The sequence below is a fragment of the Oikopleura dioica genome, chromosome 1, assembly GCF_907165135.1.
Source record: "Oikopleura dioica chromosome 1, OKI2018_I68_1.0, whole genome shotgun sequence".
NCBI classification, from domain to species: Eukaryota; Metazoa; Chordata; class Appendicularia; order Copelata; family Oikopleuridae; genus Oikopleura; species Oikopleura dioica.
In genome coordinates, this window is record NC_137291.1 from 13,036,590 (window position 1) to 13,064,240 (window position 27,651).

The following is a 27,651-nucleotide window of genomic DNA, read 5'->3' on the forward strand; positions in this document are numbered from 1 at the left end:
ACAAAAGTCTACTATGCTAGGGATTCATTTTATAAAAAAAAAACATAAATCTTGATCGGCCTCTTTGCTGAAATTTTATTTGAGGTATTGCTTTATATCTCGAAAAATTCCAAAAGATGGCGCCAAGTGAGCCGAACGATCCAGCCGATTTCCACGGATCTCGGCATGATACCGCTGCTGCTACCCGTAGTTTCCCAAGATCTTAGATCGAATTGTGAGCAGTGTCATATTTATTTTTAACAACTCAAATTTTTTATCAAACATATTCATTATCTTCATCAGCAGACATCGAGTAAGAAGTTGGCATTGGAATGGGCTGCATCCTCGTTGATGCTCGCGATTCTTTAGCAGCAGTCATCATTATCAACTTGGCAAGAGTTTCCTTGTCTAGGGATCGGAGCAATTCTTCATTTCCTGAAATTAAAGATAGCAACTTTTTTTACTGACTTGAAAAAACCTGTCTGTTTCTGAGGTTTTTCTTCGGGCTCAAGCGGATCAATCCCCGCGAATTTTACAGTTTGCCTGAATTTTTTAAAAATTATTTGATGAAATTATAAAGAAGAACTACCTTTGAGTTCGAACTGGCAGAGGAGATTCTTTGAGCTCGGAATTGAGCTCTTGCAAACTCCTCAATCTGCGTTGTCGAAGAGGACTCGATCCCAAATCGAATTTATTACTTTGAAGGGTCGGAATCTTTAATCTGTAAGCAAGACGTTAATTACTATCATGAGAAAAGGAACATTTACGAATTCTGCTGCGCTTCATTTCTTTCACTGACATCTTCTCTTATCTCTTCACTTGCTCTTTCTACACTCAGCTGAGGGATAAAAGGGATTGTCTTAACCGTGGAAGTTGTATTTTCTGTAGAGACAGATAGTCTCTGAGAAACGCGTTTTTCATTCTTGTACGATTTTCTCGCCATTTCCGAATTTCGCTTCGCCTTGGTGAATTTTTGCGTAAAGCCTTCGCGAGAAAGCTCTGCGTTCATGCTCACGAGAGTCACTTTCGTTTTCGTCTACGGTGGATTTTAGTGGTGAAATCATGGAAGAGTACCTTGATCTTTCGAACGAAAGTATTCAAACTCGTTCTACTTGACCACCGAAGTTGTATGTAAGTGTAGATCATGAGAAAGGAGAAAATGAATGTGGCGCTTGTTGAAATCACATAAACCCCTGAAAAGTGAAAATTCGTTCTTATGAAAACCGACTTACAGAAAAAGACGGAATAATTGAGAGCGCCTTCGTCCAAATCTTCATCGACTTCAGCTTGACTGACAACGATCGTCCACCCAACACAAATAAAGACTTGAAAAGCGAAGGAGGCTAGGTTCAGAACGCCGACGATATAAAATATGTAAGAACGCACCAGGAAAGGAAGATATGAAAGAGACACTAGAATCGAGTCATAAAAAGATTCAAGAAAATAACTCACAAAAAGCGATTTTGAGGAAACTTGTGACTGCTGCCATTGAACTGATGACAAAAACCAAGTCTTCTGGCCAATGCAGCCAAAACCGTGACCCGTAATTTGGGCAATTTTCATCCCAGACAAATTCGCTAGTGTCATTTTCGTGGAATTCTTTTTCAGCATTGTAGAATTTCTGCCAGCTTATGCATTCTCTTTGCTGCTCTTTTGGCTCCTCTCGAAGGATCTTTGATCTAACAGAGGTTAAGGAAGAAGCTGTTGTTGTTGCTAACTCTGTTGAAGTAGATTGGTCCTCGTTGTTGTCAATAAAAGTGATGCAACAAATTTGGAAGAGACCGAGGTCAATTTCCGGAACTACATTTTTCGGGGTACCATCTGTTTCTAGTTCAACTGTGCTCCATTTTGCATACGAGATAGCTTTCAAAGGGCTTTTTAGCAGTTCCGAAAGAGTAATCAAAAAGCAGAAAGGGGCCCGTTCCGAAAATATCAAAAATCTGTACAACGGCAAAAACGATCGAATAAACAGTTCCCACTCGTATTTCCATATGCTCGCTCTCTTTTCTGAGAAAAGTTTTCTCTAAGTACCTTTTTTCTTCTCTTTTTCCAACTTTTGCTTGTTCTTTCTTGCTCTCGAATACACGAAATGAAGAATGCTTTATTTTGCATAACTCGATGAGCACACATAGTAATAATGGTCGTCTCGGCAAATGTCATGAGACGAACACGGTAAAATATTTGACGAAAATCCCCCAAAGAGAATACCACAAACTTACTATTCATTCTTTTCGATGATTTGGAAGCTAGGCTAGGCAACCTGCGTAGAAAACCTGAGTCAGGGTTTGAAAGATCATCTATGAAAAGCCGCGAAGAATTGTCTTTCCAATTTATACTCAAATTCTAGCGAAGCCGCTTGGCGGCTTAGTTTTTAAAAAACACGCTTTTCATAAATGATCTTTCAGGCCCTGACTCAGGTTTTCTACACAGAATACCGAGCCTAGCTTGAAAGATGCTCAAATTATTAACTCTAAACCGGCATAGCTTTTAACAGTTCAGTAGTTGTCAAAGTGGACTTCAAGCAAACGCATTAAAAGTTGCATTAATCATCATCTGGTAGTGTATCGCTAATGAAAGTAACTTTAAAATAATCAAAATCAATTATTGCAGCTCAAACGACAGCTCTGCGACAGATGCCCTCCTTAATTATCCATTTTTCATTCTCATCCCCATCCACCCTCTTTTATTTTTATTACTCCGATCTTATTTATTTATACTAAAGTTAGTGTCTTAATAAATAAAGATTCGTATTTGGTGAATACGTATTCTTCTTCTTTTTTTGTGAATATTGACAAGTTAGTTATATTTCAGACGAAAAAATATATCGAGAAAGAAAATATGTTGGCTAATTAAGCAAATACAAGCTGTTGAATTAATAAGATAAAGAAATAAAGCGGATTTTCGCCGTGTCATTAACCAATGCACCATTAATTATACAACTAATTGCATGTATCAATGCTGAAAATGAATATTTGCATATTAAACCCTCTTTCTTACAGTCTACCGGTAAAAAGGTGAGCTGAAAAAATTTCTTCATGCATGATTTGAGCGAAAACCTGGAGTTTGTTTTTATAGGGGCAGTCAATCATGCGTGCGTGAAGCTATAAATCTCCTAAGTAAAAGTAAGGTTTCGTCAAAATGTGAAATTTTCAACCGAGAAAGATTGAACAAAAGATTTTTTTCTGAAAAGGTACAATTCAATGAAGTAAAAATGAAAATCAAGATTCTCTGCTTCTGCTGCAATGCCACTCATTAAAATTATGGGCCATAACCGATACAATTCAATCGTGACAAAAAAATCATGACTAATTATACCACTTTATACTTTTTTGTATGTTTTTGATTTAATCCACTTCTGGATTTCTGTATGACCAAAACCTGCCTTACAAAATAAAAACTCAAAAAATTATCTTTACTTATTTATATTTTTATTTACAGTAACAGTGCTAGAACAATCAAATCCAATTCTGAACAGTTCCATGAACAGGCTACAGTTCTCTTCCTTGCCACTTTCATTCAGCATTCGTGCTCGCTATCTTCGCCAAACTTGAGCTCCCCGCTAGGTTGAGTCGTTGTTGCTGTTCTAGAGCTCCGAATCGTTCGAGGAGATTTCGCTCTGGCCCATGACTTTGGAGGTAGCCCATGGCGAGTGCGGGGGAGGGAAAGAGCATGTTGTTGAGTAGACTTGTTGGCTGAAAATCAAGCTTTAGTTATTGATGACTTTATGAGTCTGGAACTAATTAGTACTTAGTGATTGCTTATTGAAATTTGAGTCTATGTTTCTGTAATGGGAATCTACCTGTAATCGGCTGAGGCCATTATCAGTCTGTGTCTGACGTTTCCATTTATTTCTTCGGTTTTGGAACCAGATCTTGACCTAGAATTAGAGTAAGGCGGTGAGCTTTTAAAAAAGAAAAAGTACCTGAGTTTCAGTAAGATTCAGCTGCGTCGCCAAATTCGTCCGCTCGCTACTAGACAGATACCGTTTTCGCTCGAACCAGGTCTCGAGCTGGAAGATCTGCGCCCGACTGAATGAACAAAAATTTAATATTTATTCGAAAAGATAAAAAAGAAACAATTTAAGGCAATTGTTTTCTGAGTAATGAACGCGCTCGTTGAGTGGCAATTAGCGCACACTGCGGCGAAAAAAAAGTTAAAGACACATCGAAAATTCATAGACGAATCAATCTCCTAATTGAGGAGCAGCCGACGATCAAGTTTGTCTGTAGTTGCTCACCTGAAAACTGTGCGGGTTTTCTTCTTCTTTGCTTCTCCGCCGCAAGTTTCTTCTGAGGAGTTTGCGTCTTCTTCAACAAGGTCCAACTAAAATTTCGTTTTAGCGGATGACAATTTTTCATTTTGCAAATCATTGAAATTGACAAAATCTTAAGGGGCTGAACACCGTTAAGACCGATATTCAAATAGATTTCTTTCACAAGTTAGCAATGTGACACCCTTATTTATCTCGCTCAGAGGAATATTTCTAGCTCGATAAAAGACTTTTCTATTAAAAACTCGGATAAACAGCGTCTACCCCCTTAAGGAGGGGGTCGACGAGAAATTTTTTTGATGATTGACGCAGGGTACTTACGTCTAATGCTTCTTCTTTGGAGCTATCAGTGGGTGACTTAGGTGGAACGCTTGGAATCGGTAGCTTTTCACTCTTGAGCAGCTCTTCATAATCTAAAAGTCCGTTAATTCGACATCATTAGAGAAGGATTCTCTGATTTTACTGGATATACGATTGTAGAGTTAAATATTCATTTCCCAAAAGCGCCCCGGACTAAGTGTAAAAAGATAAAGCTGTTCATAATTGAATGCCTAACAGGGCCGAAAATCGACAATAAAAGCCGTCAAACAGAATTAATTGCCGAACAAGGAAGAAATAATTTGGCGCCGGTCGAACTTCAGTCACGCTTTACCAGTGTAACCAATTGACAGACTATTGCTTCTACTAATGAGATTAAGAATTCACTTTCGTGCCAAAATTTTGCCTAAAGCTATCCTTGTTGATTTCTGGACTTACCGTTGGAGTCAGTTTTGGTATCCGTACTGCCCTGATTCGCTCCCAAAACGCCCATCTGACGATTCAACTGGCCCCTCAGAAACATCTGGGCTAGCAAGCTCTGTCTTATCAGAGCTTCGGACAGGGTGGAGTTCAGAGCATTTGGCTGGTCGGCATTATTTGATGCGCCGTTGGCAAGGTCCATGACCGGGTTGTTTAGGCCTCCAAGACCTGGATAGAGGCTGGAGTACAGTCCGCTCTAAAAGATACTTCGTTATTTTCCATAACTTTGATGATCAATTTGAGTTGGTCAAAAAGTCGAATCCGATGCGCGTTAAAAGGATAAGATAATGGATCAATTGCAAGTAAACGGGATTAGATTAAATATTAAATCTGACGGTTTAATAGTTTCGTCGCCATTAATATCTAATAACGAATTATGAGCAATTGAGATAAAAATTGAGCCGCCAGATTGCCCGTGTAATGCATCAATAAGTGACAGTTAAGCTCCTCGATAATCGAACTTCACGACAAAGTCATTTTGCATCATCGTTGATCGAGTTCGGCTCATTATTGGAAGCTCGAAATCCGTTTCTTACCTGAAGCAATCCTGGAGCTACTGAAGATCGGAGGAGGCTGTTGGCTGATAGAAGCTGGCAAGGAGAGTATCCAGGGGGGAAAACCAGGGATGAGTTGCGGGGCTGCAGCTTCTGAAGCTCCACCAAGGAGATTTGCGATGCTAGAATTGATGTTTAGCTTTTCATTTAAAAATAAATGGCCAAAAAATGATTTTTTTTTATTGAAATTTGCTCTTTGCACTAGAATATTTTGCTTACGAACCTGTATGGAAGTCCTCTAGAATTCTTCGAATCCCCGTCTTTCTCCGACCCAGACTCTACTGCTTTCTCTTGCTCAGCATCAGAGACACTTTGAGCTTGAGCTTTTCTTTCTTCTTCAATCTCGATTTTGCCCATTGCTTCTTCTTGAATTCGACTAGCAGAAATAGCTTGAGCTGTGTCTTCCATGATTTCAATTTGAATTATTCGAAACGATTAAAGTAAAAAGTCCAGTGCTCGACGAATAAAATTTGATTGCGGAAAGAAGGTGGCGCTTGGGAGCGCATCGCCCCGCGGGTCAGGCCCAACAGCGCCACGGGAGAATGAAAAATAATTGAAGGGATTACTCGTTAATTATTTACCATCCAAGAACAGGAGTTTATATCTTCAAAGATATGTACTAGCAATGAAAATTTGTCTTGATATATCTAAAGCTAACGAAGGGATGAAAGTTAGGAGATTTCATGAGCTAAGGTGAAGGAAGTAACTGTAGCGGGATTTTTGATAGACGATGAATAATTTAATGCCCCTTTTTTGCTTTAAAAATGTCAAGTTTTTTGTCACCTGCTGCAAATGGCCCATTTGAAATGGGAATCAACAAAGAGATTTTCCTTCGAAAAATGTTTTTAAGGCTAATATTATAAAAAAGTTTCTTACTGTATGAAAGATTCTACCTATACATCAGACCGACTGAAATATTGATTCATAGTCCTTGAAATTACACCTTCTGTTACCATTCATAAAAGTAAAAGTACTCAAAGTACATCTAAATGATGAATACGCATATCAAAGATATTGACGCTAATGATCGCATATTAAATAATATGACCCTACAAGCTGAGCATGTAATTGCAAAGGCTATTGCAAAAATAATCGGCTTATTTAATGGAGATGACCAAATTCTGAGGTTTCATCGCAAATGGGTAAAATTAATGCTGATTGAAAATTGGATTAATTATCTCTCGATTCTCTCTAAGAGATTTCAATTATGGTAAAATGATGGCTTGTAATGGCCCTATCTTCATTTACCAAAGAGGTTAATTGACTTACCATTCATGGCATTCGATGCAGACATGTCTTTTTGGGGACTCTTGCTTGGTTCTTCTTGTCATTGTCTTCTATATTCACGAAATAGACTGCCACTTTGATCTTCCTCAAGAAAAACGACAGAAATTTGCCCTCGATTCTTAGCAAAAGACGAATCAGGTCCTTCTGAGATTCAAGAAGATTAACCGGATTCATCTAGAGATCGCAATCTTCATCAATGCTAGACGAAATACCAGAATTCCAGCACAAGATTGACATTTAGGCTCGTCAACTTGTGAAAAGAGCCTGAGTCAGGGTATGAAAGGTCTGAAAAATCTTTCAGACCCGGACTCAGGTTTTCCATACAGGTTGACGAGCCTAGATTCTCATAAATCTTCAGAAAAGGAGTCTGAAAATGTCTTTGTCATTTGAAATGTACAAAGAGCAATAGTCTTTTTACTGAAAATTGTTCAAAGAACAGTTCATAAATAAGTCCACTGGGAAAACCATCCGCTTTCCCCCACTTCCCGGCAGATTCCCTTTCATTAATCTCTATTTCCCATATTCCCTTTGAATTGACAATGCTCGATAATTTGCTTTTTGACAAGGTGCTCCCGTGTTTTATTTTATTGCTGCAGGTTGATCCCCCGATCTTTTCTTAGTGGGGAGGGGCGGCGGGCCGCTTTGATTGAGGGTAGTTGCATGAAATCGCCCCATATGGACAATACAGAAAAAACGCAATATGGACCATGTCGAGTAATAATAATCACGCGGAAAGAATTGAACAAGAAGGGATGGAAATGCTTCCGACAATTATCGGCCGACTTCAATCGAATAAACCTATTACTGAGAGTTAGATTTATGATTGTCGATCTTTTCACATCTCATTAACATTCTCATTGATCAAAGATCTTCAAAAATAAAGAATTGAAATTTTAAAAAAATTAGAAATGCTGAACTCGGTCTTAAAAACCTGAGTCGCGGTGTCAAGCATTGTAAAAGGAAAGCCGCGTAGCGGCTTTTTCAAAAACGAAGCCGCAAAGCGGCTTCGCCAGAATTTGAAACATGACTCAGGATTTTTTCACTGATAATCTTGCCAAGCTCATAAGTGCTTATGAAAGTGTTGTATGCATGACATGTTGGACAGGCGTCGACTTGTGGGTACGCATATGATTATTGATATAATTAGCCGCTTGTGTCTATGCTCATATGGGTTGTGAACGGGTGATGAATTCAACATGGCCATTAGCAAGAAGTTGCGATATTGAGTATTAGTGAGAAAGAAGGAAGAAAAGACAAAAAGCCGTTTTAAAATATTCTTTCTTTTTGCTGTACCTCAAATATTCATGAGTACAGATGATTAGTAAATCCGCCCCGCGCTCATTAGACAAATGCCCAGAAACTATACATAATGAAAATTGGTGGGAAAATCGCCATTGCCAAATGATCAACACCACCGTTTCAAATCAATACTACAGTGTCTTCAAAAATGGTCTTCTGCTTAAATTTGTTTGAATCTTGGAATTTTTGAAATTAGCATTTTGAAATTCAAGAGACGTCACCTAAAAAGGCGCCACATCAAAATTCAACAGGAGTTCCTCCGAATTACTGTATTTTTTGAATTGTACAAGTATTTTGCGCTGCAGGAAATTTTAAAATGAAGATATGGTAGCATTTGTGTAAAGCATGGAAACTGACTGTTCAGGACTTCTCCTGGGCTTGTTTTTCTTTTTCTTCCCTAGCTGCTTCTTTTTTCTCGCCGGCTTCGAGCATTTTATCGTGCTGTTCTTCCTTGTACTTTTTCCAGCCGAGATAAGCGAGGGGTCCCGTCAAAGCCACTAGAAATTCAGGGTCATTTTCCGTCTTTTTTTTGGCGCTTTAGAGCTGCACCAAGAGGTTAATTCAATCTGACATTTTCCCACAAATTGGATAGTTTCTAATTGAGTCCAAAAAAAAACGCCCAATATTGTCGAATAGGTGCTTTTATGCCAAATAGAAAAAGTTTTCATAATTGACAAAAAATGACAAAAATTCGTTTGATTTGAAAACGTTGGCGATTCTGATCACGTGCAACCTGCTTTCTAGCGCTTATACAGAACGTGGTCGTTACAAGACCACATAATGACAGACTTGTTTATCCTCTAGCTCTATACGAATTCTTACGTATGAAAATATAAAGCCACGTTCCGCTCGATTTCGCAGGTTCCGGCTCTGGCTCAGGTGACGTTTCTGGCGCTTTTGTTGGCCTGACGATGTTCTGAAGAGTTTTGAGTTAGCTTTGATTTCTACCGAGGCTGACGTACAGGAACAATCAGCCTTCTCAATTGTCAAGTTCTCGTTTTCTAAAATACCAATTTCGAGGTCTTCGGCTTTGCTCCTGCTTGCACTTTTGCCACGATTTTGCCCGAGCCCCCTGATGATTTCTTCTTTTTTGACTTTTTCTGAGCCGCTGCTTTTGGAGGAGGCTTCTTTTTTGGCGGCTCTGGCTGCATGAAAAGTTCAGGTGGAACGGAAGCACCCTTGCACCAGCCGTTGTTGTCGCCATCTACTCCACATTCTTCCGGTTTATACTGCTCTCCTCCGTAGCAGACTAACCCTGGAGGACAGGCAGGTCCTTTTCCCTGAAATATAATGGTAAAAAACGCTGATAAAGGATGATTTCCTTATCAAAATCCGCAGCGCGCGTGGATGAACAACTCTTATGTTTCAATTACTCGGGATTTCGATGATCTTGGCCGTATCTTAACCCTATTACTCGCGGCTCTTACTTGACATCTTCTGTGAAAATATCAAGAACGAATCATTTTCGAAAACATATCTATTTATTTTTTCCCAAGAAAGAGCCATAAACCTTGTTGATTTATTCATAAACGTTGTTTTAGGACAATATATTTGAACATAATGCTCTTGAATTAGCATAAAGAGCCTTAGAAGTACCTTTGGCTTGGCAGAAACCGAACTGTAGGAAAGCAAGAAGGTCGTAACACGCATAATCCTTGATCCGGGATTAGCCTTTTAGGAATTTTCGTTTCTCTTTCGTTGACCGTGGCCAGTGCTTCTCTTTGAGTTTCACGTTCAGCCCTTTTCCTAGCCTTGAGCTAGTTGCCCGTTCTATTAGCTTATCACGCCTTTCAAGTTGAAAATACGTAAAAATAGTTCTTATCAATTCGTGTGGCCAGAAGAGAATAGTGTAACGTTGGAATCGAAACTAGTCCTAGCCAGCGTCGAAACCAATTGAGAGAGTGCAACGCAGAAAATGCCCACCGGCGATTCTAGCTTCAAAAGTACAATTCAGCCAGCTCCTCAAAGTAAAAGCAAGAGAGAGGATCTCACGCCCCTTGCTGCAACACGAGGTCAAAAGGACACGTAACGATGCGACGCAACACTTTGTTGGTAGTTTATTAAACAAAGCTCAACAAAATCATAAGCAGTTAAAAGTTAAACTGGTTGAAACGAACAAATTGGGTGTAACAAGAATCTTTTTTCGAACCCCGTCCGGTTACTTTTTCACGTTCTTCGATGTGATGGAGATAGTCGCTCATGTATGAATCCAGATAAGATAAGAAGTCTTGAATTTGTGGCCGATCATGTAAATTCTAAAGAAGATTTTGATCATAAAGAGAGGGCTATCTTATTAAAATCATTTTTGTCATGATCTCATTATGATAGCCGTGCATTTTTTACGCTGTGAAAATTCTCACTTACATTTTTCTCCTCAGGATCGTATTTGAGATTGTACAATTCCTTCGAGCCAGGCACATATTTAAAGTTTTCTTTCCGGAGTGAAGCGTTCAAGCCCCGCAAGTTCGCATGCGTCAGAATCGGAGTCTTTTGCAACTGCAAATTTGCTTCGCCAGTTTCTATGTAGTGGACAAGGCTTCTACTATCAGGAGCTTCGTTACAGTCTTTCTGGTGTTTTCACTCTATTATTTTTTCATTTTTATAAATATAATTCCATAATAAAACACATTCCTAGGCTATACTCAATAAGTTCTGCAAGTGAAGCGTAAATATCAACAGTAGAAACTGGAATTTTCGGATCGAAAAGAGTCCTAGGCGTAAAACGACGCGGATAACGCCATAAAAATGGAGTTCTGTGACCTGCTTCGCTTTGACTATTCTTAGCGCCCTTCAATTGAATGGACCTTTCTGGCAAGTCCAGTCGCCGTTGATTGTGACCAAAAGTTTCAAATATGTCCTCTGCAGATGTTGCTGGTCCGTTATCGCTCATAAAAATGACCAAAGTATCATCAGCAATGTCATTTTCTTCCAGTTTCTTGAGGATCTTTCCGACAATTTCATCCGCCTCCATGATCGACTCCCCCAAATTGCCGATTCCCGACTGATTTCGAAAGCGCAAAGGCGTGTTGAACGGCCCATGCCCGTTTCGCATCCCGTAGTAGACGAAAAACTCTTCATTCTTGTTATCATCGATGAAGCGTTCAAGCTTGGGGATGGTCATCTCCTCGTTGTGACGCGTGTCATACGATTTCATCGCGACTTGCTGGCGCGGAAAGTTACAAAAATAAATCGGTAGATCTTGTTTGTTTTCATCAAATCTCTTTGATTGTCTTGTGTCGCCTCCCATGTACCCTGTCACGGGAAAAGTGCTACATCCACCCGTCTTAGGATTATACGACTTTACATCGCTCGGAGTGGCTTCTGGATATGCCTGTTGCTTGATCCACGTGTCAACCGGCTCGATTCCCACTCCATTCTCGTAGAAACCCCCAGGTTGGCAGCAAAGAAAGCTGTTGGTAAAGGAATAGTCGTAACTGTGATTTTGAGGGCCGACGAGAAACTCGTAATTGCCAGGAAGATAGTTTGACGTTCGCAAAGTTGGGAAGCTTTTTCCTAGCTTGTTCATTTCTTCTTTGAACTCGTTGTCGAGTCGTTTACGGTTGTTCCTTTCTTCTTGAGTTTCATTGAGATTAACGAGATTATTGCTCAAAGGCTGGAACTTTCCAAACATGCCCGTTTTGTAGCCTGCTTTTTTGAACATATCTCCAAGCTGCGGCTCATCCGGCCAAATAACTCGATTCGGCTTGTCTTCCATCGAATACCGCCCTGTCATTAGCATGTATCTGCTCGGTGCACAACGACTCGAGCCACTGTGAGCATCGAGAAATTTCACTCCTTCCTTTCCGAGTCGGTCGATATTCGGCGTGGGGACTTTTGCTTCTCTGTTGTAGATTTGAAAGTCGCCGATTCCGAAGTCGTCGCAGTTGAGAATGATTACGTTCGGCCGCCTAGCTGTACTCTCTGCTATCAAAAAGAAAATAATACCAGGAAAAAGTCGCATTATTCAAGAATATTTCCGAAGAAATAAAATTGATTTTTGTGTTTCATGAACATGATACTTAATTTAGCGCCACCAAATTTGTTATTGATGGAATCAATCAATTTGATGCTATAAATACCATTTTTCTTCTGCTTTTTTATATTTGGATGTTAATAAGAGTTCCAAGAATCTTCACGTTGGTAAAAACATTGACCTTTGTTTGCTTTTATCAAAATCGATTTTGAATATTTTGCTCAATCTTTTAGCTGAATTAAAAATTTTTGAAAAATGAAATCGTTCTTTTTTCTTTTGAATTTTGCGAGAGCCGAGCCAGAAGGTCTAAGAGAACTTGTGTCGAAGCTGATAACATTCAAGTACTCCTATGATGTGGAAAACGGCACCAGATATGCATTGACTTTGAAGGAGCTTTTGTCTTATGGCCAGGGTTCGGTAATTTGAGCTCACGCTAAAACTCAAGGAAACAAAGCTTGAGACTCAGGTTTTTTAATTTGAGTTTTGAGAACTCAGAGATGAGAGCTCGCGTGAGGAATCAATTCTGGCGATCCATGAGCCAATCAAGGAAGCGCTCGCTTAATTTGAGTTTTGAAAACTCAAAGCTCTCAAATTTCCCAAAAACTCAAAACTCTCAAATCTTCTCAAAAGGATTTCTCAAGTCACTTTGAGTTCTCAATTTGAGGAAATTTGAGCGTCTAGCCAAAATGAGTTTTAGCTTGAGCTCAAATTACCGAACCCTGCTTATGGCTGTTATTGCCAATTTGACGATGAAGTCAATTATCGGCATCGTCATGGAGTTCCGCTTGATGAATTCGATCTTCATTGCCAAAATTTCAAGCGCTGCTCGGCTTGTGTTTCGATGGATGATGAGAAATGTGAGGAAAAAAGTGCTGATTTTGCGATGTTTTTGAACCAAGCTAGTTTTCAAAATTAGGAAATTTCATTTTCGGAGGAAATTCTCTTTCGTCGAAAAATTTCTAACAGAACTTCTTTTTGAAAACTAGTGATATGAACCGGATTGTATGAATGCGCGTCTGGAACAACGTGTCAAGAAAACTTGTGTTCCTGCACCACTGATTTTGTAAACAAGATTTTTGAAAAGACGGAATTCGCTGTGAGAGGACTTTCGCGAGAGCACAATTTGGAAGTCATGAAACTATGCAAACCTGGCGGGCATAGACAGCTTCGGGTGAGCACCATGCTTTTGACAAAGAATCTTTATGCTAGAATCTTTATTTCAGGCCAGAGATGCAAACTTGGCTTTATTTTCGCTGAGCTGAGCTGAGCTGAGCTGAGTGAAAAATTCTCTGAGCTGAGCTGAGCTGGCCATTTTCAGAGGTCATTGAGCTGAGCTGAGCTGAGCAGATCCTAATTAAAGCTGAGCTGAGCTGAGTGAGCTGATTTGAGCTATTTTTTACTGTTTTTTAGTAGTGAAATTGTGTTTAAATCATTGAGCTGAGCTGAGTAATTATTGTCTTAGCTGAGCTGAGCAGATAAATTCATTTTCGAAAATCAGTGAGCTGAGCTGAGCTGAGCGACTGCTCAGCTCACTCAGCCAGCTCAGCTCACTCAGCTCAGCAAATTTGCAACTCTGTTTCAGGCGCGAGCTCAATTCTTCACACCAGAAAAGGCTGATTCATGTTGCGGCCGGTACCCAAATAGATTTCCATACAATACTTCAGGAAGGAATTAACTAAAAATATTTTTTCATCTACTGGCTTTTCTATAAATAGCTTTTTTTCATTTCTTTTTTCGAAATTGCTGATATTCTCAAATCAGATACAGAAAAAGAGTGCTGTGATGGTTCGATAATATCTTCTCGAAAAAATGTTTGCTGTCATGGACGAGTAACATCAATAATTGGGTGTGAAGATGAAAAGATCAAAAAAGAAACTGATGATGATGAAATGTCTATTTTTCAACGAAGAATAGTTTTTTTATACGATGAAGGAGGTTAGATTTCTTTGAAAATTCCCACCATAAATTTTTAATTATTTCCTTTATTACTCCAAAATTTATTTCTTCCATTCAATAAAAAAATCAACAATAAAACGTTGCGATAGTCTTTTGAAATAAAAAAAATAAAGTCGTCATAACTACAAGAATTCAGACCAAAATGCTATCACTTCCACTGCGTCACCAATTTCTTATGAAACAATGTTTGAAACATACACAACTACGGCAGATACAACAAAACAAACTGAATACGAAACAACTTCATCATCTGCCACGTATGAGTACGAAACGTATTTATCCACAGTAACCACTGGAACAACCAAGGATCCGAGTACAACAACTTCAACATTGCGGACTTTGCCAGTCTTAGATTCAGAAGACAACGAAGATTATGAAACTTCGTTCTCCACTGTGACAACGGGAACGACAAAAGAACCGACGACAACAATGACATCAACCTTCGGAGACTTCCCAGGACCTTGCTTTCCAAATCCTTGTCTCAATGACGGAGAGTGTATTGAATCCCCAAATTCCGAGTTTCCATGGCTAGCGTACTCCTGCATCTGCCTAACCGTGCCGATTCATTTCACTGGCCGTAACTGCCAATATGGCCCGTGCAATCCAAATCCGTGCATCAACGGCGGAAGATGCAAAATAGCGGATTTCAAGCGAGAAAAAGAATACTCAAATATTGAGTGTTTTTGTCCCAAAGGATACGGGGGAAATTACTGTGAGCTCCGACTGTACTGAAAACCTTGAATAATCTGTATTATACTATTACTAGCGATGTTATTTGTAAATAAATCCAATTTTTATAAGGTAAAACCTTTTTTTTTATTTTTTTTTGTTTTTTTTTCAGGAGTATAAGGAGGGATTCTATTGAACAAGAATAATTTCTTGAGAGGGCAGATTTAACTTGAAAGCAGGATAATTTTAATACTATTAAAGACTGGACGAGAACAGGGCATTTTCAGGGTAATTTTATGGGGGTGTCGTCAGGAACCGACAAAAAATGTCGACAAATTTTGCGTGGGCGACTATTCGGCAGCTGATTCGCCGTTGTGCGGAATCCGGGCTTCTGATTGGTTGAAAATTTCCACGCAAAATTTGTCGAAATTTTATGGCGATTCCAGATACCTCCCCATTTTATGAGGAGACTAAGAAAAATGAAGATTTTGAGACATTGAAATTAAGCTAGGCAGATCCATGGTAGTTTTTGAACATTCGTCGACGAATTGCCCGATCGCTTTTTGTGCGATAGGTTTCAAAACGACGGCCAACGTCAGCATCGTATGCCTTGAGCTGCTCGAGATAAGATGGAGCAGCTTGAGGAAATTGATAATTGCGATGGTTGACGAATTGGTTTTCAACTTGAATGGATGGAATCGCGAAAACGGTCGATCCAGAAAAGAAGATGATGGTTTGGGCGATTTTCATTGCTGAGATTTTTGGTTTGAGCTGCTGCTTGCTTGTTGGATGTGAAAGTGATTGAGTTTGATGTCTGGTCTGGTCTTCAATCCTTTTTATAGAAGCAAACTCGACTCAAATCTAATACTAGAGGGAGCAATAGTATACGATGGCACTATCGAGCTAAGAATAAGTTTTCACACCTCGTGAACAATCACTCAAAGTGACGAAGGAGTGCAAATAGAAAATGGAAAACAACTGCCTCCTAGTACAAAAAATTTAATGAAAGTGCCCCTTTGACCTGCCGATAAACAATAACCAACAGCATTTTGACTTGGAAGATTCTTTGTAAAAATAAAAAAAAAGACGAGAAATAAAAGTCAAAATTGGCAAGTTGCGTGAAGAAGCAGTCAACAATGGAGAATACAAGAAGGGATTATACAGCAGTTTATGTTTATAAATTATAATTACGCAAAAGTGTATGTTGTGTGTTTGTGTTTTTGTGTGTTTTGTGAAAACGGCGCTAGAACAGCACCCGCGTGAGCCATTCGCTGCGACACGATAAAGTGCACGCGCGTGCGTTCAAGTGCACGAATTTTTTTCATGAAAAAGATAGACAGTACTGTGTGTTAATGTACAGTCGACGAAATTAGAAAATTAGTTAGAAGTGTCCTCAGTAACGTCAGATTAGCGCGCGCGCGGTTGGCTGGTTTTTGGTGTTTTGGATGGTTGTTTTGCGGAGAACTGTGATCGTGTTTTGTCTCCAGCCGACTTTTTCGGAGAGTCGGGGTGTTCGGCTCTCGCGTTATCGTCATCTTTGAACTTAATCGTCTCGGGCGGGGGCAAGCATGAAGCCAGAGAATGTCGAGTAGTGACTTTATCTTGTTCGAAAAAAAATTCTGAAATCAAGGAAGACTCAATTTCTCTAGAAAAATCTTTGACTTCAAATTTTTGTCGAACAGTTCCTTGGAGAATGGCCGTAAACATGTCCTTGTCTAAGCCTGACCCAGATGCAGTCACCCTTCTTGAGGATGAGAACAGCGGTGCAAGAAGTCGTTTCAAATCGAACATCCTGGTTGGTTCCAGAAGCGACCATCTCTTGGTTTCTCATCAAATGGACAAAAAGTGGCCCAGAGTTTTGGCATCGCTGTCATTCGGTTTTTTTGATATATTCACAAATTATAAATTTGATAAATTATCAAGCTAAGAATGTTCGAAAACCGTAACAAAACATTGACATGGAAAACGTAAGTTCCATCGACTGGGGCGTTGAAGCTTCCTGTCTCTTGATCATATGCTGGCTGATTGGGCTGGACCTCGTTCTGGTTGGTCAAGACAGTGTCGAAAGTGATGGCGTCGCCGCGCTCGATGAAATTCTGGCTCAAAGCAGCCATGAAGGAAACTTGAGCTTGTGGAGAGCAGGCTTGCTCGCAGATTCCAGGTTCACCAGCAAGACCGACATCGCCCTTGACTAGAAAAACATGTTATAATCAAGTATAATTGCACTAAACTTACTTGAAAGACCGGCTTCACCAGGGACACCAGGGGGACCTTGTGGACCGACTTCACCCTGAATGCCGATACCAGGGTTTCCTTGGTCACCCTTTGGTCCAGGAGCACCACGGGGACCAACTGGACCAGGCTTCATCGAAGCCTGACCGTTGAGACCTGGGGCACCATCTTTGCCGGGAAGACCATCTTCTCCCTAAGATTTTTATCAGAGTTTTAGGCTACTCATTTTTGATCTTACCTTGCAACCGGGCTCACCAACGGCACCTTCGGGACCGACTGGACCTGGGAGACCTGGAAGACCTCGTCCGCCAGAGTCACCCATTGGACCTTGTGGACCTCGCTCACCAGGCTTGCCATTGATACCATTAGCACCAGGCATACCATTCTCGCCAGGTTTACCAGGGGGACCAATATCTCCTCGTGGACCTCGTTCTCCTGGAAGACCATCTTGCCCATCAAGACCGTCGAGACCAGTAGCACCAATGGCACCCTTCAGACCTTGCTCACCAGGAAGACCTGGTTTGCCATCAAGACCAGCTGGGCCTCGGAGACCAACTGGACCAGGGGGACCTTGCTGACCTTAATCCAAGTTAGATTGAGTAAGTAAAAATAATCGTACCTTCGTCTCCCTGTGGACCTCGAGGACCACGCTCTCCAATACCGGGAGGACCCTGAAGACCATCAGGACCAATTGGACCAGGGTTACCCTGTTCTCCAGAGGGACCTCGTGGACCTTCGTCTCCCTTTCTTCCTTGTTCTCCAGGAATACCAGGCTCTCCCTTTTTACCACAGGGGCCAGGGATACCAACACCGGGAGGACCAGCTGGACCAGCACAACCAGGAGCACCAGGAGGACCGACTGGACCTTCAGGACCATCAGGTCCGCTGCGACCTAGCATAATAGATAATAATGGCAGTTTTTATGATCTTAGAGTGATAAAGCGGTTTATTATTGTTTCTCATATTTGATTTCAAAAGATGATTACCTTGTGGACCAGTGGGACCAGGAGCACCAGGTCCACCAGGGCAACCAGGAGGACCCTGAAGGAAGTGGCATTCTCCGTCGCTCTGACAAAGCGGGCTGCATTCAGGACAATCTCCTTGACAGTCCAATTCTGGCTCTTCGACTAATGGATTGTCTGTTTTCAGGGTCCTGACCTTTGAACTTGAACTCCTTGTTGATTTTTCAGCCGAACAAGAAAAAGTACTACGCTAATCAGATCCGATTGGTTAATTAATCCAATGATCAATTAAGTAAAATGATTAATGGCGCTACTGTTTGACACGGGCGGTCAGACCCATTCCTCGTCGAGACATCTCTGGAACTCGGAGAGCAGGCTCGTAAGTCTTGATCTGTGGCTCGCGGTTTCGAGATCGGTTGCAAGGCACTCCGCCGCACATTTCGACGACTTCATCTTCGTCGGGCTGTGGACTCGCCGCTACGAGCCCAGCGGCCAACACTCGCCAGATCTTCATGCTTCTGAAAATTCTTGTTGATAAAATGAAAGACCATAACTAGGCTTCGGACGTAAAAAATCATCACCACCAGCCGGTCGTCGTACGGTAACAAGAGTAGGCTCATTCGAAAGCTCTTAAAAAGGGCTTTCTGTTAGGTTTATAAAAAAACTGGGCCCTGTCCTCCTTTTTCGAGATATTTGATTTTGAAGGTAAGCTTCGAAAAATATTTTTCAAAATAACTCGTAACAGAAAGGGAGGGCCCAGTTTTTTTATCGGTTTAATAGAAAGCCCTTATCAAGAGCTTTCGAATGAGCCCACTCCTGTTCCCATACGATGACCGGATGGTGAAAATCGTCTTTTTTACGTCCGAGGCCTAACCATAACTCTATTTTTTCTTATCTTTTTATAATAATTTTCCCACTGCTATCTTTGAGCTTAAACAACAAGTCTATTACATCGAATTATAGGCAGCTTCACGAGTAACATTAACATAATTTGATAAAAATGCTCTAAGAAAAAAGTCATTCTGAAATAAACCCCCATTTTCTGGATTGATTCATGATTCATAAATCCACTAATGGTCTCCTCTTGTTATCCTTGATTTCCTCTAACTGGATTTTCAATTTCTCTCAGAATCCAAAAATCTCTAAAAACTGTACCTGGACTTCTACCTATCAAGCCGAAGGAGTGTCTGTCCTTCTTCGCGATGTTGGCTCTGGTGATATTGCTTCGTCGAGCTTGATCACCTGGGTGAGCTCTTCTGCCTGGCGCGGTAGTTGAGCTTGGGCGCCGCCACGCTTACTTCCTTGCTCGTTCTTGTCTCTTCTCTTCTCGACGGGAACTCTTTCTTTCAGTGAAGTTTAGTGCCAAGTTTCAACAAAAAAACATAAACTCTGTTTTCACACATTTCCACTCACGCCACAAGACAGTTCCACAATTGTCATTTCGGCCAGTTGATGCCGCCCCAATTTCCTCTTCCGAGCGAAAATCAGCTGCTCTCCGACTTGTCACATGGGCGCCCATGGTCTTTGATGTGCATGCCATGGCCGCTTGACTTTGAAAAGATTTCGTTTTCAATAGTAAGTGAGCGGATATCGCATTTTCTACCGGGTACCGTTCCATTTTCACGCGTGAGCCAAAATGAACAAGAAGAAGAGGCAGGACAAAGGAGGATTTATGATTTGCTGTGGTAGGAGATGGTTGATCAGCAGCAGCATTGAATAACAATGATGGATTTGAAAGTTCTTAACAGTGGCATTGAAAATCAAGGACTTTTTCTATTTTTATTGAAAATTAATAGGCCAAGTACTAACTATTGCCATTTCTGAAGAGAAGATGAAGTCGACGCTGGCAAAAGTTCAATTCGCTAATCCAGCTAGTTCATAATCGACAACCATAAAACGTGAAACATGTCTGAAGTTGATGATCGATGAAAATTTAATGATTTTATTAATTCCGGCCTAGAAAGAATTCGGGACTAGGTTAACAGAAATTTACTTCCCATTAGCGGGTCGCTAAGACTTCGGGACAGATCGGAATGAAAATTTGAATCTTTTATTTTCATAAAACATTACACATTACAAATTCAATTAACATAATCTTATTGCTTTTGATATAGAAACGAACGATTCTGAAAACATTTTATAAATATTATATTTTATTTTATTTTGAGTTCGACATTGCTAGAGGTTCCTTTTATCAGTTTGACTCTGGAACGAACCAGCATTTTTATCTACTTCTAGCGCTGTTGACCATGAAATTGATCAACGATAAGGATTTTTCTTCGTATGAAAGACTAGTGGTTTCTTCTTTTTGTATAAAATTTCGACTGTAAAATGAGAAGTCAATTGAATAATAAACGTAGCTAGTTACGTGGTCGGCGAAATGTTTAAACTTGAGAATTAAATAAATTATTCAATTCGGAAAGCCAAGATTGTCTGATGTGTCATAACCGTAATAACGAAAAGAAAAAGGTTTTAAAGTCGGAAATCGTTATCAGTGACCTATTCGGTCCATAGTCAAAAAACCGCATCGTACCATGATTTGACGTAACTAAAACAATAACTTGCCAAAACGTCTACTAGAGGTGTCAAAGCCGCTTTCAAACCTTTGGTCAAGGAAGAATTTGGTCAAGTTGAATCCAGCTGCCTTGTTTACGAGTAATTCGCCCTTCAGATCTAAAAATAACGGGCCCGGTGCTTAATGGCGTATTTACGGTCCTAATCAAGTATTATTTATTTGATAGGCGATCAATTAACATTTTGTTAAAGCAAGCTGGGGAATTTCGAACCCGTAAACGTTCAAACTTCTTCACGATTTGACCAAACTGTCTCTTTATTTAAGGGTGTCAACATCGATTTCAGCAAAGTTTTGGCCCTCATTTAGGCACCTTCCTAACCTTCCTGAAATTAATAAGGGGACCCCTTCCGCTAACGAGAATAAAGGGGGAGCAAGCATTTAAAGGGGTCTTAGCTTCATATTGACAAGAATAAATAAGGGTGTCAGTATGTTAAGTCTGGGAGTAAAGGCATCTCGAAACATTACAAGCAAAAGAAACTGTCTGTCAAGGCAGACAATCATATTTTCTACTGTTAGCTTCCTAAGACTTTTAACATCTTGTAAACTAGCTTTATGTGTTTTTAAAAACAATAAAGCTGTTTACGGCCTTAATTAGGGTTTTTGATCAGAAGCCAAGTTCTTCGCTTTTCTTTTTTTCAGATTTGCGTTGAGCCGCTTTTCAATTCAAAGGCTGATTTTGGCCAGCCGGCGCCATAAAACCAAAAATCTAAACGCTAGCTCGTACTTTCCAAGTCATTAATGTCAGACCACCTAACTGCGATCAAACGGCAAAAAGCCAATAAATTTACATAACACGAGCAAATTGTGAGACATACCGATAAGCATAATGTCTTTGAACTTCTATTACCGGAAGTCAACAACTTAGCAATTAAACTTACCATAATCAGATCAATTTCTAGTCAGCAAATGATCAAGTTATATAATAATTCAGTTATTGATATCGATAATTATCAGAATATTTAATATTTATTGAAATTGGTAATTATCAAATCAAAAACTGAATTATGATATAACTTGATCATTTGCTCACTAGAAATTTATTTGATAATGTATAGTTTAATTACTAAGTTATTCACTTCCGGTAACAGAATTGTTCTTTAGTAAAACATGATAATCGTTAGTTGTTGATTAGTGAGTAGTACTCAGTAGATTAGTGATTAGTGAGTACTAGAAAGTCGAAAATTTGACATTCTTGAACTTCAGCAAACCAAGCGCGTGGGTGTTGCAACTAGCCAATCAGAGAAAACAGCCGATTGGAATTTCTATAAGAATCTTTTCGACCTCGATCTTGGCCTTGGAAGCAAAATCAACATGGTCCGACGAATCGACAAGTTCCGTAAGTCCTCTTTTATCATCCGTATCTCCTCATTTACAATCCTTACGCTCTGTAAATGTAGTCCATGCCCTGAAGAAGGAAAAAGAGGAGGAAGAAGCTCAATTACTCGAGCTTCTCGCTGGAAATTCTTCGGCAAAACAGCTGCAGCGCGCTGGAAAAGCTTTGGCGAACCAAGTCGTTCAAGCAGTCAGAACTGGTCTTTTCGAACGAATGGTTGTCACATGCTCTCCTGCTCACGGAGGAGCCTTTCCAGCGACAGAAATCTCACATGGAAAACCCGTGATTCTGCGAATGCCAGACACGACTTACAGAGGCTTCGTTTTCTCCACCTCCGAAATGTCGGTCGATGTCTGCGTTGATGTCGGCGAGGATGGCGAAAAAATCGCAGTTGGAGATCGACTGGACATCATGCCAGCACCGGACGATATCACTTACCGTCGAATGAAAGCAGCTTCAGAGGAAATGAAAAAAGTTATCGAGCAGAATTCAAGTAGAACTGTCGACATCATCTTTGGAGAGTCGCAGCCAGCGCCGCATGTGTCGACGGAGAGCTTTTTGAAGCCAAAAACGGATGTCAAGAACTTGAATAAAGAACAACTTGAAGCTGTGGGAGCTTCACTGGCGATTCAAGACTTAATGTGTCTTCATGGACCGCCTGGAACGGGAAAATCAACGACTGTAGCTGCCATTGTCGCCGAAGCTGCCCAGCGAGGAATCAAAACTATAGGAACGAGTTTCGGATGAGAGAAAAAGGGGTTGAGAGTTACTTAACTTTGTTTTTGGGAACTTGTGATAAGTCACGTGTCCATCGAACGCAGCCGTCGATGCGCTTGTTGAGAAGCTGGCAAAAAGGCGTGAAGTGGTGGTCACGCGACTGGGGCATCCGGCCAGAACTTCACCACATTTACGGCAATACACACTTGAAGCGAAAATGGCTGATGTTGAGATGCTCAGGAACTGGACTGTGTATTCAGAATAAAGTATTCTAACATATAAAATTTTTTCAAGGGTCACTGTTTATGCACTGACTTTACCGCAGGCACCATTTAAATGATGGTCATGGTTAGTTGATCTATTCAAAAGGCTTGTATTTATAAAATATATATTTCACTATCTAACATTAGCAGTTATGGTGATTACCTCCAGTTAAGAGATCTCAAATCCGACATGTTCGCTGCCTCCGGTCGAGAACGAGGAACCCTCCGAAAAGAGCTCCGAGATCGGGAGAAAAAGTGCTCTGCCGAAATTCTCAAAAACTCTCATGCTGTCATTGCTACATGCACTGTTGTTGGAATGAAATCCATCCTCGATGTTATTGATGATCCAGATCATTTTGGCCTTGCGATTGTTGATGAAGCCGGACAAGCAGTAGAGCCAGCAATTTATCCGATTCTTAGAAGATGTTCGAAGAAGTTGATTTTGGCGGGAGATCCAGCGCAGCTTCCACCAACGGTGATGTCAAAGGGTGCGTCGATTCTGACTAAGACGCTACTCGAAGACTTGATGACACGATTTCCGGCAAATACAGTCCTACTGAAGCGACAGTATCGAATGAATAAGATGATTTCTGACTGGGTGTCTGACAGTATGTACAATGGAGAACTAATTGCTGATGAGTCGGTCAAAGATCACACGCTTGCTGATTTATTACAGAATGTGACTGAAGTAGGAAAATTATCTGGAGCGGATTTTCTGGAAGATATCATCAGGTTGGTAATATAGAGATCTCGCATAAAATTGAAACAGCTGTTTTGCTCATGTGCGCTAGGAGTAGATTAGTTTATAGGATAAAATGGTTTGATCTTATAATGCTGATATTTAAATGAATTTTTCCACACTCTGACCATTCAAATACTAAAATGAAGGCATTTGAGATAAATACTATTTTTGAGATTGTTAAAAAATGAAATACTATTTTTATAAAATGGAAAACTCTATCTTTGTTTAGAATTTTCATCATAACAGTGTGGTCTGTGAAACAGTTTTCTTAATAAATTCCTCACAAAATGCTTAGCTCACCGTTGACTTTAATCGACACAGTCGGCAGTAATATGGACGAAGATCAATTCAGCGAAGACCAATCCAAGGTCCTAGGTTGTCAATCAATTGAACTTTTTCCAAAGCTGATCCCAAAAGGTCGCGACGCGAAACACGCGAATTTCGCTCTATAATTAGCTTCGTTTTCCATTCTGAGTCGCTAAGACAGGAATCTACCATTGAGAACCTTTTGAAAGTCAAATCCAGGGGAAGCTCTTTTAGCGACTCTGACCACGAAGCTTTTGATAAGCGCGGGGATCAAGGCAAAGAATATTGCGATAATTTCTCCGTATGTTGCACAAGTTCAACTCATTGCCAAGCTTGTTGGCCCTTCTGTGTCGGTCAGGACTGTCGATGGATATCAAGGAGGAGAAGCAGAAGTAGTCATTCTCTCCTTGGTTCGATCCAATTCTGATGGAACGACCGGTTTCTTATCGGACAAAAGACGACTGAACGTCGCGGTGTCCCGTGCTAGAAGAAGCTGTATTATTATTGGTGATAGTGGGACAGTAACGAGGGATAGTTTTATCGAAAAGATGTTCGAGTACTTTGGCGAAAACGCGACTCTCATAAGTCCAAATCAATTTCAGGAACGAGGTTCAACTTGCAAGTAATTTTCATCCTCTTCCATGATTTCAATGGTTGCATCTCCGAAAAGACCTGTGAAGAATATGAGAGCATTGCCGAATCAGCAGGCTTTTCAGCTGGGAAAAAGATCCCTGTTCATTCTCATGCAGTAGAAATAGAAGCGTCAGTACCAGAACCAAAGCGACCAAAAAAGCCTGCAGAAGGGCAAAAAAGTGATCCAAAACCGAAAAACGCACCAAAAAGCAAGCTTGAAAAACGACTGGAAAAGCAGGTGCAAGAAGCACAAAACAAACCGTCTGTCAACGAAATGATTTCCGAAAGCGTCAAAGAAGCTGTGCCAACTCTTTCGAAGCCATTTTCTGAGCTGAAAATTGAAGAACCGGAGCAAGGAAAATGCCCAGATTGCAATAAAGCAATGCCAGTTTCAAATCTAGAGCTCCATCAAATTCACTGTGCTCGACTGAGACGAATGCGGCCAGAACCAGTGGAAAACGACAAGCCAGAGAAAGAGAAAATGAAGAAGCAAAAGAAGGTTCACCAAAGAAGCGGATCATCAATTTTAGGCGGATTTTATGTATCAAGTTCAATCCCTCTTGATCCGTTTTGGTAGAATAACAAAGAACACGAAAGACCCCGCGCTAGAAAAAGACTACGATGATGACGATGCTCTTTTGGCAGCCGCAATGGCGTCAGGAAAGGGGCTCTATTTGAATTTCAAATTGCAAAAGTAAAATATGTTCCCTTGCAATTGAGCTCCTTGAAAAAAGCTGGACAATGCGCATTTGGAACTTGCACCGTTTCTGTTAGAGTAATGCCTTTTGCTTGTTCAACTTGCTCAAAGCACTTTTGCGGCACTCATAAATTTCCGGAAAGTCATGGATGTAAAAGTATACCGATGAATCAGCGAAAGGGAAGCTCGTCTTCCTATAATTTGAAGGTAAAAAACTAGTTGAAGGTTGACTACCGGAGAAAGAAAAATAAATCATGATTATCAAAAATGGTTCGGACTAAGAGTACTTTTTTGTCAACTCAGTAGCGCCTACAGTAGATAAAATGAGCGATAATCATGGATTGATCTCTCAGTATATAAGAAAATTTGATTGGGATATTTTCATTCGTGCTAAGTTAAAATGAAGCGATTAGTTGAACAATATATTGAAACTCGAATTCTGTATCTAATATATATTTTTTTTATAGCAAAAACAACTGAAGAACAAGCTCGGTTCAAAACTGAAAGACATGGAAAAAGGCAGACAAGCTACAAAAAAGACCAAGAAGAAATAAAATTCTGCTGTCTTTATTTTTTTGCTTTCAACTTAAAAACAGAAGTGAATAAAACGAATTGAAAACGATAGAAGTCATGTAAAATCACGTCTAAAAATGTGCCGCGGATTAATTGCATGCGAGTTTGTTCATGAGATAAGCTCGGCGGCTCACGAAGAGGGGTACAATTACCCCGCACGATGGCGCTACGCTTATCAGTTTATCGGTTTTTTGTTGCTCAGTCGGAAATGAGCAGCGAGAGAGAAAGGCGCAAGAGTTTCAATTTTGCCATGTCCCAGGCGGGCACTCAGTACGACACGCTTTCTTACGCAGATACCAGGTAAAATAGAGATCACCAGCTGTTTCCTCCAATACCAGTAGATCCGTGGTCAGCTCTTCTGTCTTCAACGACTGGTCATCCGCGGAGGATACTCACGTGACGAGTTCTAGCGCGCAGATTTCACGGCCGCCGCGCGCCCCCTCTGAATTTCAATCCGTTCACGACTTTGACAACAACGAAGAGAACGATTATGGATCCGTGAATTTTAACGCCAGGCAAAATGTGAATCCAGTAAGTAGGGACCCTACAACGCGGTTTTTAATGGAGAAAATGGAGGCCTCATAATGAAATTCATTCGTTTCTGTTTCTATTTTTGAAATTGCTCTCTTATTAAAATGCCAGCTCTCAATTTTTCTCACGTTCAAAAATTCAATCTTCGTGTCTGCTCCCCAGTCCCTTTTTTCGCGTTGCTGAAATTTTATGATAATCTATTCCAGCCGTACTTCCGAAACTCGCTAATAACTCAAAATACTCCTAAGCTGTTTTTGCCAAATTGGCAAGATAGCGGTTTTTCTACACGTTTATGCTTTTTTACAAGCGCCCTACTTAATTTTAGCTGAAGCAAGTGGTTTTGGGAAGTGCTCTAGAAATGAGTGCATAACTAGCACGTTGTTGAGTAAAAACCAGGCGAGTGATCTTATCATCGAATCGGCTTATCTGCTCGATAACTAGTCGGTGCCTGAAGAGCGCTAGAATTCAGAAGAATGGTCTAACAACTTTTCTTTGTTTTGAGATACTCGTGCGGCACGTAAATCCTCTCAAAAGTTACGATAGCCATTATTAATAGTCTCTCCTCTAAACATACTATCTGTGGGTTTTCCCATTGATCCAGAATGATATTAATCTGCCCAATGTTTCCTACCTCTAGAACTCAATCAGGGACCTGACCAGTGGAATGAAGCCAGTAGAACAATAAATTGAGGGCAGTAGACTTTGTGTAAGAGTAGCAGTTCTAACAATATTTAGGCCTCCATTTTTATCAGTTCCGTAGCGGGAAACATTCGATCACCTTTTATAAACAGCTTTCATCTCAGATCAAGACGACCTTCCGAGTTCGAAAATGACTGTTTTAGAGGTCATTCTATGGATTTTTTCGAAGTCCAGTTTTTTACTAGAGAGAAAACTCTTCCGAATCGACTCTCTAAAGAGCCCTTTAGAATCCAGTATAACGAGACAGTAAAAAAACACCAAAAAGACTTGTCCAGAAACCGCCAAACAAAAACCTTGTATTTTTTTTCGTCGTCTGACCTTTTTTAAAACAGCAAAATAGATTTGAAATTGAAAGTGTATTTTTTGCACGTCATTTTTTTGGAGGACCAAAAACAGCATTAAAACTTTGCAAAATAAATGTGACCGAATAAGTGGCGCAATTAGACGCGCCACAAAAGCTGACTTTGTGGAATTATCAAGAGAAAGCGGCAATGTTTTGCAACTACACGATATTTGTTTACGCCGCGGTTGAAAGAGGTTAGAGCCAGGGCTCTATCGCGGAATCTGTTTGTCGACGCGCGTGTTCCATCCCAGCATCGTAAA

The 27,651-nt window shown here is 40.5% G+C and overlaps 7 protein-coding genes and 1 long non-coding RNA gene across 9 annotated transcripts; 3 read left to right on the top strand and 5 right to left on the bottom strand.

Annotated features, from left to right (window-relative positions):
- Positions 1–234: 234 nt before the first annotated feature.
- Positions 235–1,862, bottom strand: LOC145695538 (uncharacterized). Its single transcript, XM_081772525.1, has 7 exons — positions 1,432–1,862; positions 1,212–1,391; positions 1,054–1,172; positions 747–1,015; positions 569–700; positions 458–522; positions 235–414 (listed from the first exon to the last, which is right to left on the bottom strand). The coding sequence occupies exons 1-7, from the start codon at positions 1,466–1,468 to the stop codon at positions 257–259; spliced, it is 960 nt and encodes a 319-aa protein (XP_081628651.1). The 5' UTR covers positions 1,469–1,862; the 3' UTR covers positions 235–256.
- A 1,529-nt stretch (positions 1,863–3,391) lies between these two features.
- LOC145700081 (homeobox protein mls-2-like) lies at positions 3,392–6,997 on the bottom strand. Of its 2 annotated transcripts, XM_081777373.1 has the most exons (9): positions 6,871–6,997; positions 5,825–5,977; positions 5,584–5,723; positions 5,006–5,243; positions 4,571–4,662; positions 4,217–4,302; positions 3,902–4,007; positions 3,779–3,856; positions 3,392–3,671 (listed from the first exon to the last, which is right to left on the bottom strand). In XM_081777373.1, the coding sequence occupies exons 4-9, from the start codon at positions 5,187–5,189 to the stop codon at positions 3,492–3,494; spliced, it is 726 nt and encodes a 241-aa protein (XP_081633499.1). In that variant the 5' UTR covers positions 5,190–5,243; positions 5,584–5,723; positions 5,825–5,977; positions 6,871–6,997; the 3' UTR covers positions 3,392–3,491. The 2 variants fall into 2 exon arrangements, with proteins under 2 accessions (XP_081633499.1, XP_081633567.1); XM_081777441.1 differs by lacking the exon at positions 6,871–6,997 and having other exon boundaries at positions 5,825–6,012.
- Positions 6,998–8,450: 1,453 nt separating this feature from the next.
- Positions 8,451–10,035, bottom strand: LOC145710110 (uncharacterized). The gene is made up of 4 exons (XM_081787808.1): positions 9,784–10,035; positions 9,198–9,467; positions 9,010–9,103; positions 8,451–8,684 (listed from the first exon to the last, which is right to left on the bottom strand). The coding sequence occupies exons 1-4, from the start codon at positions 9,835–9,837 to the stop codon at positions 8,548–8,550; spliced, it is 555 nt and encodes a 184-aa protein (XP_081643934.1). The 5' UTR covers positions 9,838–10,035; the 3' UTR covers positions 8,451–8,547.
- A 228-nt stretch (positions 10,036–10,263) lies between these two features.
- Positions 10,264–12,196, bottom strand: LOC145700033 (N-acetylgalactosamine-6-O-sulfatase-like). Its single transcript, XM_081777294.1, has 2 exons — positions 10,552–12,196; positions 10,264–10,442 (listed from the first exon to the last, which is right to left on the bottom strand). Exon 1 carries the CDS (start codon positions 12,146–12,148, stop codon positions 10,787–10,789), a length of 1,362 nt encoding a protein of 453 aa, XP_081633420.1. The 5' UTR covers positions 12,149–12,196; the 3' UTR covers positions 10,264–10,442; positions 10,552–10,786.
- A 1,727-nt stretch (positions 12,197–13,923) lies between these two features.
- On the top strand, positions 13,924–14,877 carry LOC145695226 (uncharacterized). The gene is made up of 2 exons (XM_081775838.1): positions 13,924–14,095; positions 14,253–14,877. The coding sequence occupies exons 1-2, from the start codon at positions 14,050–14,052 to the stop codon at positions 14,846–14,848; spliced, it is 642 nt and encodes a 213-aa protein (XP_081631964.1). The 5' UTR covers positions 13,924–14,049; the 3' UTR covers positions 14,849–14,877.
- A 1,002-nt stretch (positions 14,878–15,879) lies between these two features.
- Positions 15,880–18,493, bottom strand: LOC145712241 (uncharacterized). The gene is made up of 7 exons (XM_081789929.1): positions 18,294–18,493; positions 18,004–18,224; positions 17,637–17,909; positions 17,256–17,596; positions 17,021–17,210; positions 16,732–16,976; positions 15,880–16,652 (listed from the first exon to the last, which is right to left on the bottom strand). Exons 1-7 carry the CDS (start codon positions 18,491–18,493, stop codon positions 16,449–16,451), a joined length of 1,674 nt encoding a protein of 557 aa, XP_081646055.1. The 3' UTR covers positions 15,880–16,448.
- A 3,168-nt stretch (positions 18,494–21,661) lies between these two features.
- LOC145712242 (DNA-binding protein SMUBP-2-like) lies at positions 21,662–24,556 on the top strand. The gene is made up of 7 exons (XM_081789930.1): positions 21,662–21,670; positions 21,758–21,890; positions 21,952–22,623; positions 22,688–22,742; positions 23,018–23,599; positions 23,905–23,977; positions 24,125–24,556. Exons 1-7 carry the CDS (start codon positions 21,662–21,664, stop codon positions 24,539–24,541), a joined length of 1,941 nt encoding a protein of 646 aa, XP_081646056.1. The 3' UTR covers positions 24,542–24,556.
- A 706-nt stretch (positions 24,557–25,262) lies between these two features.
- On the top strand, positions 25,263–25,860 carry LOC145711422 (uncharacterized). Its single transcript, XR_014135190.1, has 2 exons — positions 25,263–25,452; positions 25,713–25,860. It is a non-coding gene; the product is annotated as an uncharacterized LOC145711422 (long non-coding RNA).
- Positions 25,861–27,651: the final 1,791 nt, after the last annotated feature.